At 39.5% G+C, this 12,393-nt stretch overlaps 1 protein-coding gene across 4 annotated transcripts in view; it reads left to right on the forward strand.

Annotated features, from left to right (window-relative positions):
- Positions 1-12,393, forward strand: part of fez2b (fasciculation and elongation protein zeta 2b) — a 62,127-nt gene that overhangs the window by 1,344 nt on the left and 48,390 nt on the right. For 2 of the 4 annotated variants that reach the window (XM_042503137.2, XM_042503135.2), the window contains exons 2-7: positions 5,923-6,034; positions 6,302-6,418; positions 8,792-8,933; positions 10,489-10,616; positions 11,067-11,216; positions 11,573-11,653. In XM_042503137.2, coding sequence (XP_042359071.2) covers positions 5,923-6,034; positions 6,302-6,418; positions 8,792-8,933; positions 10,489-10,616; positions 11,067-11,216; positions 11,573-11,653 — 730 coding nt within the window. The remainder of the gene's footprint in view (positions 1-5,922; positions 6,035-6,301; positions 6,419-8,791; positions 8,934-10,488; positions 10,617-11,066; positions 11,217-11,572; positions 11,654-12,393) is intronic. The other 2 variants (XM_088089569.1, XM_042503138.2) reach the window with 1 other exon arrangement.

Raw genomic sequence — 12,393 nt, forward strand, 5'->3', positions numbered from 1 at the left:
TGTCAGAGGAAGGTGGTGACTGGGGTTTGACTTTGTTTCCCTTGAGCCTCCTTGAGTGATTTGGGGTAAAATCAGGACCCTATCCCCACCATAAATTAGTTGTGAGATTTTTAACAGGTGAGTGACAAGTTGAAGATGAAATCTTGGAGTTGAAAAAAGCCTTGCTTTTTCACTGTTGTTGTGCATGCTGGGTAGTTCAATTTATTTATTTAATTTAAATTTTAAATGAGACGTAGAACATACTGATTTTGATTAAATATCACAATTTTAAAGTCAGATTTTAGGTGTTTCTTCTGACAAGTGTTAGTTGCACAGGATGTGTCAAAGAGAATACAACCATTTTAACTTCTATACACCTCCACTACGCCAAAATGGAAAACATAAGTCTCTCCCCAGTGCTCAAAAAATGATTTGTCATGCCTTTTTTTTTACCACCCTCTCCCCTTTCATAAATAACAAACAGTCCCTTACGGTACTTGATTTCCTGTTAAATGTTAGCTATTAAACTACTGATCCATAAATAGTAGAGAGTAAGTGATTGGCTGTCGCTCCCTGCTCGCTTGTTCTATGTCCTGTATTTAAATCTCCTTTATTTTGTAAGACAAAACATTTTTGACTTGACTTTAAAAAGAGCCCTGCTGTTCCCTCTTACAGCAAACAGACACAGTATGTCATGTTTAGTACCTGTAATACTGAAAGGTTACACTGCCAGCATCTGTTCCCACCACCTTTAAAGCCCCTCTTATCACTGTCGGAGGTCCTCAGCAGTTGATGTATCTCATAGACACTCAAATGTCACAACTACACGTTCACGTGACAACATGTTATTACTTCCCAGCAGTTAGTCACATTAATCCCACGCGGAGAAGTCTTAACTACAGAGCTGTGTGGGCTGCATATATCACCCTCCTCCTGCCTTCTGCTTACTTCTGCATATATCATTGCCACATCTGTGACACTGTTAGATCTGATCAAACAGGTTTCCCCTTCTCTACCAATAGGGAAGTTAATCATGTCCAATTTAAAAGTGTTGTTTGACTGAAATATTGGACCTGACTGATCTAGGACCTGAATATAAGTTTTAGACTCCAGACTACCATCATGTATTGAGAACTTTGCTTATGCAACATTTGCATTAACTAGGAGAACAAGTAGTGCCATGTGCACATTTTATGAAAGTATTTTCACTTTTTTTTTCTGTTATTGGCTGTGGAGCAGCAACATGTAGTCTATGAATTGAGTAGTCAATCGACAGAAAATCTAGGGAGGCAAGATAATATCTGTGCATCATTGGTATCAGCTGATATTTGCTTTAAAATGAAATGTAGAAATTTGCCAACCACATTTTATTTATTTTTTAACTGAAAAGTGAACATGTACAAAATATCAACTCTAAGTAGAGGTATTTTTCTTATTTTGCATAATCAGTGAATATTATGTACATTGAAAAGCCTTATATTTCTTTAGTCAGCCATCATGATAAGAGTGTGCATAATATAATGTTAGTTCCACTACAGAAGAGACTCGATGATCACTGAAATTAGGAGGAAAAAAAGAGGAAATTGATATCGGCATGGGTTATCAGCCAAATGAGATGTTAAATATTGGAAAGTATGATATTGGTGAAAAAAATCCAATATGGTATATCCCTAAGGAAATGAATAGGCAACTATTTTGATAGTTGATTAATTGGTTTTGTCATTTATCTATTAAAAATTCCAGACTTTTCAAATGCAGCTTCTCAAATGCTGCATGTCTCTGTTTATATTAGGGGTGTACCTGTACAAAAAAAATTCATGATTCAGTATGTAACTTGGTTTTGGGTTCAAAACATTTTCTGTACAGCAGGGAAAACAACAATAATAATAATAATAATAATGATATTAATAAATACATCTCCCCCCTTTTTATTGGCATATTGTCAAGAAGAAAAATTATTATTAATTATACAGGGAGGGCAGACACGAACTGACTAAAATGTAGACACGAGGCACATTTGACCTTGGCTCAAGCCATGTAAACATTTCCATTTGCACTATACCATTTTGTAAAAGCCTATTTTGGCACTGGCGAAAACTGAGGGTGGCCGCCTGAATGCTGTGGGGAGGACTCGCCTTCCAGTCTGTTTTTGTCTCGTTCCACTAATTGAAACATTCGTGAGATGTCGATATTTATGAAATGTTTGAAGTGTTTCCAAAGGAAAAACCACTTTACTTTAACATGTCAGCATGCGATTAGACAAAAATAGTTGGCGAGATACATTTATTAACAAATAATTGCCCATTGAACTTGGCTGACCTGACTAACAGTGCTAAGCCTGCTAACATTTTTCAGCTGACGTACTACAACCGGTGCACTGCCAAAACCCTCTCGGTAAAACTCTCGCTGCAGAAGTAATGTTCTGCGTGTGCAAGTAGTTGGTATTAATAGACTATTTTGACATTAATTGTTTGGATCACAGGGTGTACAGAACAAAGGAAGCTGCAGACCGAAGCGACTGTCCTGTACAAAATGGTCCCGGACCAACAGACATACTGTTATACCCCCAGTTTATGTAGCTTTTTCCTCCTTCATATTATTGTTAGCTGACTATCTTTGGGTTTTGGACTGTTAGTCAGACAAAACAAGCACTGCCTCGGTTCATCTTTCCACTCTTCCAACAATCACTAAATCTCGTTTGGTTGAAGTAAACCTTTGAATCACCCACTCAGATCTAAAAAAACATGCTGGCTCTATACACTATAAATTACTGTTTATTATATGGTGTTTGGCGGCTTTGGCTATGGTGATTTCAGAGGTGTTTCTGGTTAATCAAAAACGTTTTGAAACCTGATTTGACATTTTCTTGTACACCATTGACACCACTTTTAACAAGCAATTAAACATTTGAAACACGAGCAAATCGGTGAAAAAACCCTGAAAGTAGGCTGAAAAAATAAATAAATAAAAGAGAGAGAATAATAATAATATAAAAATATTTCAAAAAAAGAAGAAACTATATTTTAAATTATGTTTCAGAAAATATACATATAAATGTTTTTATTATTTATATTATTTTTTATAAATTATATTTTAGCACCTTTTCAGGTCATTTCCTGTTATTGTTCTTGTAGTTTTCTTCCCTGTTTGTGCTAATTTCAGGAAATTTTCTTGAAACTAAACTACATTTTTGAGTAATTTCTTGTTAAGCTGCTCAATGCTTTCTTTCCATGTTTCTGAAAGAAATCAAAGGAATTTGTTCAGGTTTTAAATGGTTAACAAAACGGTCTTCCTCTGTATGGATCCTTTCCATAATTTTTTTAGATACCTGAAATAAAATTTGAGTGTGCAATTTGCAAAACAAGCACTTTTATTGGACATAAATTAATGGTGCGGATGTGCCCCTAATGGTTACATCGCATCTGTCTTGCTACTGCTGGCTCTTTCTCAGTACAGGACCAATTTAAAACAATGTTGTTCCCATTAGTCACTTAGACACAAAAACATAAGAAAATAAGATCCACGTAAACTCCCGAAGTTACCCTTTAATAGTGCTCTAAATGTTTAAGGGACTGTAGGAGGACTGGTCAGACAGGAAGAGAGATGTCTGTGGTTGTTGTAAGTAACGAAACAGAGGAAGAAGGGAACAGAATAATTGGACAGCAGCCCGGTGAAGCCCAAAGAGCAGCGCCAAGCTCAGTGAGTCTTTTCTGGATGACTGCACTTCTGCAGGACGTGCCTAGGCGCTTAACAAGTTCTCCAGAAAGACCATTGCTAAGACGAACAACGGGGATGACAGGGAGGAAATGTGTGTGTGTATATGTGTGGATGGAGAAAAGAAAATGCGTTTGTGTTAAAGCCAAGTTGTGCGTGAGATTCAATGTGTGCGACAGAAAACAACATCCACATAAATATATTCAAGCACGTAAATCAGACAAATTGGCAATGTTGAAGTAGAAAAAGGGAAATTGGTCCCCTGAAATCTAGACTGGCCTCGTTTTGAAATGTAAATGCTCTCAGCGAAGCTAATCGTGTATTTTGGCATGCACTCACGTGCCCGACACAGTGTCATTGCTCGAGGCACAAAAATGCTTCCTGCCAGCCTTTGCCCTATTTAGAACAACCCCTCAGCCCCCCGCTCCCCAAGCTGTGCACAAGCACTTCAGGGGGAAAACATGCGAGTTATGTAAACACTTGTCCATGTGTGTGTGTGTGTGTGTGTGTGTGTATTAGAGGGTATGACGATGCAGAGCTGCTCTGACACATGGGTTCGCAGCATCCATCCTCTCTGCTCGCAGCAGTCACCAGGAATAAAAACACAGTGACTTGCACGTGCACTCAATTTAATATTCTGCAGAGACTCGATTTTCTGTCATACAATTGCTAGTTGTGTTTCCAGAGAAGATCACATGAAGGGGCAGTATATTATATTGTTATTGGGTATTTATAAAATTACATATGTGGCCTTTTAATTAAGTCCCCATTAAATCCTGAATGAAATAAAATTATTCAGGATATGTTAAGTCATCCTGAACTATGATTATGTAGTTACTGCCCACCTGAAATACTACTCACAAGTCAAGTACAATATTTAGCTTTGCAGTCACAACATAATTATTCAGATTTTTTTTTTAATTCTGTGTGTACATACTTACACATATTTAGCAATAGTCCCTTAAATCCGAATGGATTTCACAGTTTAACAGTAAACTTGTGTGTTAAACAGACTCCGTGGGACCATCTGCTTGGCTGCCATAGCTTCTCTGCCAGTGTTCATGCTGCAAAGTATTGTAAATATACAACAGACTGTTGGTGTAATGATGACACTGTCTCTGAATCAGCCGACATTAACAGCAAACTTTGAACACAGAAACTGAATTCCATATGAGCTGTCAAAAACACTGCAGACTTTTGCTTTAGGGTTGAGTTACCGTATGTCAACATTTCTCACCTGGGAAAATGACGTGTGATTAAGGTTTTGTTACCAGGTTTGGAAATTAGCACCGGCCTCCAGCCAAATGCTGGTAAAATATGCAAATGGATGCTAAATTTGCTTCACTCACCAGCCACAAAAACAATGGTAGGCTGTTGAGAGGCTGGTAGATTTTGGAGTCCACCAGCCGCAGTGGCAGGCGGACAAAAAGGTTAATTTCCAACCCTGGTTGTTACATTTGTCAGTAGTTACAAGCAGCTGTTTTTTGAGATGTAACATCACAGTGAAGTGGTGGTCAGAAGGCAGGACTGCCAAGTAATGCTGTATCATAGTGAAAAGAGAAGGAAATAGGGTTTGTCTCATTTTCTGTGAGTTGAAAACTCACTTTAACCCCTTTCTCACTAGATAGAAAACTCTATAACATCCACTAACTTTTGTCTTAAGTGGGAAACGTTGCAGTCTTTCTTAGAACAAATGACTCTGCAGTAGTCATGAGTATTTATTTGCAGTAATGGAAACAAGAATTGTTTTCCCAGCCTGTCGGTGCCTGTAGGGGCCGTTTGGACACGAAGGTCGAGGCAGGGTTCAGACTTATTTACAAATGTTGATCGGGTTTGGATCAGGTTCGGCTTACTTGACATGGTGCTTTAAAGATGAATAAAATTATAGAGCTCCCTTCTGTGTTCAGCTAATTTTCACTCCTTTTCCAGAGTCCTGAACTTCTGTGACTCTCTCTTTGTCATCTCAGCCACAGATTCCTGTCCAAACAGTGCTCGAACGTCATTTCAAATTAGTCGGCAGCAAATTTGAAAGAGAGGCTGGTGAATTAACACATACAAAAAGCAACCGTCATAATGTTTTCATTGGCCTTGGTGCTGCTTTCTAATGTTAATGCCTGCATATACTGTATGCTATGTGCTGATTATGGTGCAAAAAGGCTTTTAATTGTATACTTTATTTGTAACACTGTTTTGTTAATTAATTCACGACCCCCTCTTTCTTTCCTCCAGGGTGTGGAACGCTCTGACAGATAATTATGGCAACGTGATGGCTGTGGACTGGAAGACATCGCACACTCGCTCCCTACACCTGCCCACCCTCAACATCACCACTGAGCATGAGGTAACACACACACGCGCACACACACACACACACACACACACACACACACACACACACACACACACACACACAGTGCTATAGAGTAACATTGCAAGCACAAAGTAAAATGAACAGGCTACATTTCCAAATCTCTGCACTCTTTTTGAACCTACAGAAGAAGAGCCAAGACACACATTTAAGCAGTTTTCTCCTCTGCCTTCAATCTGCTTAACCACCTGTTTGTTGTCTCATCCAAGTTGTCTGTCCCTCTCTCTCCTTGATGGACAGAAGTTGGATAACCAGTCTCTAGATCTGTCTGACGATGAGGAGCTCAGGGAGCAGATGGATATGCACTCGATCATCGTCTCCTGCATTAACGATGAGCCGCTCTTCACAGCCGAACAGGTAATACACTCACAGTGACATGTGTTGCATTCACCTGGTTGTTTTGGAACCTGTCATTTGGAAAGCTCTTGAGGGCTGATAGTTTTTTTTAGGACTCTTAAGGCCTTGCACACTGACTTCATTGTTTTTCATCTGAAATTGTCGCTTGTTTAAAAATAACATCAGAACAGGTTCAATTTTCTGCGTTTTTCATTCATCAGAAGCTTTTAGAGAGTTGTTTGACTGAGAAATAGTGAACAAAATGTGGCAGCGGTACACATCATGAAGAGAGAGGAGCGGAGTGCACACTATCCTTTCATAACTCAGATGCTCACTTTTAACAGGTCAGGTAGTTATATTCAGGTTGATGATGATGATGATGATGAGGGGGAGGATGTGGACCACACACATCTTTTGCATGTCATAATTTTTAGAGCATGTTCAGTAATGTTTTCTATTTTAGGTGGGTTGCTTCAGGCATTCACACATAAATGTCACATTCTGGTCAGGATATTTCTTCCTTGGAAGCTTTTATAAACCATCTCATGATGTGCCAAAATAGTTCTCAGAGGAGTAAACTATAAACAGACTAAAATAAGTAGAACCAAAATAGCAACCAGGAAAAATGAGTTCATTGTTCTCGATTTGCTGGTTAGATTCAAGTTTAGGTTCTTCAAACTGTTGTAACACAAAACATCTAATAATGCAACAACTTACAACAGACTCTTGACTCGTCCCTGATGCGCCTCGTGCGCCTCAGACAAACATCAGCTGCGGCCAGATGCAGGTCAGACCGGACCAACGTTAATCTCGTCTTACAGAGGCAGTTCACCCCAAAAGCAATAATAATTTTTTCCCTCTAATGTGTAATTCCATTTATTAATCTGTAATGTTTTAGTGTGAGCTGCTGATTGTTGACGATATTGGCTCTAAGGGTGTGACATTAATACCCGCCAAGTGCCAAATGGAGAGTAAATCCCAGAAGGATATCAGCCACACTAATGATTAAATGTTTTTACCAAAATACTTGCATCTTAAAATACTATGCTGAGAATCTTCCACATATTTTGGCGTTATTTATGGGAATGCTATAAGAGATATTAAAAAACTAACCACCTTAACATTTTCACTGGCCTCCATGCTACTTTCTACTGTTTACCAACCTGTTATCACCAGATAAAGAAAACAGAAAAACAACCTCATCTTCTGGCAGTGGGAAAGGAGTCCATTTGCCTATTTTTAGCGGCTTGTGTCCTCTTCTGTCAGTGCTGGAATTTGACGCACACATACTACAGATGGGGCTTTACGCGTTTCATGCAGTCAGCTGACTTTCTCCAGCACTCCTAGTTTTGTGGTGCTGTTAACCGTACAGGACATCAGATGATCAGCTAAACTATCACTTGCCACTGGTCTGCTGCTACTGTCCGGCTAATATGTAGCCCAGGTTTATGAGTTGCGGCCCTATTCATGAAGGCAGTAAAATAATAACACAGAGGGTTTGCAGTCTGAAAAGAGATGACACACTTTGCCTCCCACATAGTTGAAGGTAGAGCGTTACAGCTTCAGCCTTTTTGGTCTTACCTTTCACAATAAAAGCCTTAGACATATACACTGCATCACATGTACCACTTTGTTTCACCGACCAAATCACCTTGCAGAAGGAAGCGTGCAGCTACTGATAGTCGAGAGGCCGTGACTGTGACAGTGTGAGATGTAAACATTAATAGCGTCATCCTCGGCTGAGCTGTAGCTTTAGTTAGCTCAGCGATGCTAGGCAAGCTGGGAGTAGATGCACACTTCCTTCTGGTGATACTGTTGCTGTGTGTAGTTTGGTAAAATAGTTCATACATGGAACTGCTCACAACAAAGTTTGTGGATTATCTTAAGTAACCAGGTCATCATTTCTGCAAAGAGACATTGCTGTTGAGTTTTTAAAATGTAATTTTTGGCGCTTTGAGCACCACAAACTGATAGCCATCTAGTTCTATTACAGTGGAAAGAAGGCAGACATCTCTATGGCCGATAAATCACACCAATCACAATCACAGTCTCACCAAAACAGTCTGGATTGATAAAAAGCACTACATAAAAGAGGAAAAATATGCGGTTTTGATTTGGGGTGAATTGGCCCTTTAAACTTATTTTTTCAGACTGGGAAAGCTGCAACTTAACAGACAACAAATGTAATAATTTTATACATGAAAACACCTGCAAGCTGTAAATATTGATGTGTAAACTGCAGCTGGAAATTGATGAAGCGCCCCCCTCTCCAGTGTCCATAAAACCAACTCAGAAATCACTCTCACATAGTCTCACACACCCTTATGTAAACCTATAAGTAATGCAGCACCATTCCCCTGTGAACATATTTGTTTGTGTTTTTTGGTGTTTTAGGTGATAGAGGAAATAGAGGAGATGATGCAGGAGTCTCCAGATCCAGAAGACGATGAGAGTCCCTCACAGTCTGACCTGTCCATGCTCTCTCAGGACCTCCACACCCTGAAACGCTCTGGCTCCAACACCAGCTACGAGGACCGTGAGTATCACCATGATTGTGTGCATCTACAAAAAATGAATAAAGCTTTTAATGTTGTTTGTGTTCACCGTTTTGTGAGAGCGCAGTGCTTTTTCACACTCTGCTGCCGTTTGACAGTTATCTAAAACACTCAGTGAAGTGTGATAGGTCGCACTGTCTGGTACACGAAGAAGCAGCTACACTCACATGCACTAATGTCCTTACATAATGTGTAACAAATGCAAAAAGACAGCAATTACGTTGTTCCTACATGTTATATAATCAGCAGCATATATTTTTAGCTTGAACACAATTCTGAGTGCCAGACTGACGTAGGCTGAGCAGTTGCACCCAGTTTGCCCTAAGGCTATAGAATTTGTTCCAGATATTGGCATATATTAACTACAATATGTAGGATGTTTTACATATTAGACGGTGCATAATGAGTGTCATTAAGTGTGTGCACAATATTAACGCTGAGCTTGTTGCTTACACTCAGTGTTTAAAGTTTGCCAATAGACACCAGATGGCCACAAGACCGCTAAAAATGTTTCCTTTAATTCGCCTCACTTACACATTTGATTCATCACTTTTAAAAGTAGATTTTCGCATATAGACTCCATTTTCCCATATTTTTGTGTCTAAGTGACTAATTGGAACAAGAGTTTTTGAAATTATTCCAGTATTGCGGGAGAGTGCTGCAGCGAACAGCAGCAAAACAGGCTACAGTGTAACACTTTACTTCCACTCAAACTGCTTGTTTTTGCCACTGACAGGCTCAATTTATTATTCTATGTGTCTGACCACATCATGGAAAGGATCCCTACAGAGATAGACCTTTTTGTTAAAGAGTAGGATCCTTTTTGTTTAACCAGAAACAGTCCGAAACCCACCAGACTCCATGTAAATAAGCTCTAATTTAATCATTGTAAAACACAGTTTGTTTAAAGTCGTCAGACACAAATAAACCTCACAAGAAATGTCTCTTGGTTTCATCTCTCCAAGGAACCAATAATCACTGACTGGGTTTGTAAAAAAAAAAAAAAACAACAACCCTTAATTTGCCCAGTTTGGTATAGAGATATGCTGGCTCTGTACACGCTAATGCTATTTCTGGTTAAACAAAAAAGGATTTTTCAGTCTGTCTCTGTAGAGATCCTTTCCATAATGTTGTCAGACTCTTAGAATGATAATCTCAGCCTGTCAGTGGCAAAAACAAGCACTTGTAGTGGACATATGTTGAGGGTGCATATTGCCCCCTGTGGTTACATTGCTGACTGGACCTAGTTCAAAACTTGTTGTGACTATTGTTCACCTAAACACAAAAAACATGGGAAAAAGGGGTCTGGGTTAAAAAAACACCAAATTCATCCTTATCCTAGTATTAGAAGCCATTACATAAAGTGATCATGAATATTCAGCCTTATCATACTGCATGCTGCATTCAGTGTATTTAACAGTCAAGTGACTATTCTCTCATGCTGAATACTCATCACGTGCTTTCAAAAAAATCTATACTCACAGTAAGTGCATAAATATACAATTTTTTCACGACCTATATACACACCATCCTCAGGGCTGCGTCAGCTCTCTGTGTCGGAGCTGACCGAGACTCTGGAGGAAGTGGAGACGTCCATTCGCCGCTACAGCGAAGAGCTGATCCAGGCTCTGGCCCTGCGAGATGAACTGGACTATGAAAAGGAGGTACTTTTGATTTTTATTTTAATCACCACAATGAGGGAACAACATAAATCTCATCTGTGTTTGCAGAGATTTTGAAAAGCCAAGATTACCAAACTGTTACAAGCATTCAACCAACTTTAAAGTCAAAATCAGTCAGACAATTCCAATTGCTTGGTTATAAAGACACTTAAATTTAATTGAAAGAAAACTCAGCGGTTCGAGCATCTTTTGTGTCGTGGGGACAGACTGCAGTGCTCACAGCACTCTGTAGGCTGGTGAGAGGTCAGTGAATCGCTCACAGCTTTGCTATCACAATGTAATTTGCATCAGTGCCATGCTTGTGTATTTAGTGGTAGATAAAAATAGATCTCTGTACAAGCATTAAATGTATAAAGAAGGAATTAAAAAAGTAAACTGCACTTTGATCATAAAACCAGCACAAATAAAGGATTTATGTTTACAAAAAAACAGGTGAAGAACAGCTTCATCTCGCTGTTGATCGACGTGCAGAACAGACAGAAGGAGCACCGCGAGCTGCTGCGGAAGAAGAAGAAAATCAGAAGTACGACAACAACAGGGCCCAACGGCCAAAGGACAGCCAGCACGCACATACCAGGCACGGTAAGGACACGGTGTGGGAGGCATAAACAAAGAGGAAAACATGTGCCCTGAATGCACGATTATAATGACGATCAGTGAAATAGACACACACACACACACACACACACACACAGCCACACACACACACACACACACACACACACACACACACACACACACACACACACACAGCCACACACTTCCTTCAAAGTATAAGCAGCATGATGCATGACCTGACAGTTTGTGTGGGAGAGCTGCTTTCATATTAGCACCAGGAGTTTGTGCTGAAGCTTTTTTTCCTTCTTTCCTTTAATACAGTATAGAAACCTCCTCATCTCTCTTTACTGTTTTTTCCTCCTTCCTCTTGCTCCTTGTAGCTCCTCACTCTGGAGGGACTCTCCAATGTCATTCAAAATGGCCTCCGTCAAACTTTTGGCAACACAGGAGGGGACAAACAGGTGCCCCTGCTCTCTCTTGCAATTCAAGATGTTCTTTCTTTGCAGATATTTTTATGTCCCCTTCTTTTTCTTTTTTTTTTTTTTGCATGTTTCCTTTATAGCTACTGCTGGCGTTTGGTGTCATCTCTTTGGCCATTTACCTCATCTGTTGACTCTCTGTGGTTTATTTTAATAATATTTTTTGCTTTTCTTCAGTCATGCTTTATCTTTCGTTGATAACTTGATTTCTCTTTTCAGTTGTCATTTTATTTTGTTTCATCGTGTGTCATATTTTGCAGTTTATACTGTGTGTTTACCTGTGTTTTAAGCCAAGAGGACACTGCTGCATAATCACTGCTTTCTTTAGCTCATATCAGTAAACATTTACTGTATTTCCTCTCTGAAATGTTGAAACCAATTACCATTTCAAACAAGCCTGCACTGACTTATCATAAGTTCATATTTTGTCACCCTCATAACACTTTAGCTTTTTTTGGTTTAAAGGTTCTGCATGTAACTTTTAGAAAAACCCTGTTTTCAATGACACCTCTCTCTGAGACTGTTAGTGAACTGCAGTCACCATGCTGTAGCCTGGACTTACACTCTGGACGTCCACAAAAAAAAGATGAACACAAACACAAGATTGACTGAGATTGACCAGCATTATGTTCAAAATCATAGTGCCCCAGGGATGACGTTCTGCTGTAGGCCAACCCGGAAGCTAACAATGCCTTGCTTCCCATATCAAGAAGCATATGGGA

This window comes from Plectropomus leopardus, chromosome 16, assembly GCF_026936395.1.
Source record: "Plectropomus leopardus strain MGB_pleo_1.0 chromosome 16, ASM2693639v1, whole genome shotgun sequence".
Lineage (NCBI taxonomy): Eukaryota > Metazoa > Chordata > Actinopteri > Perciformes > Serranidae > Plectropomus > Plectropomus leopardus.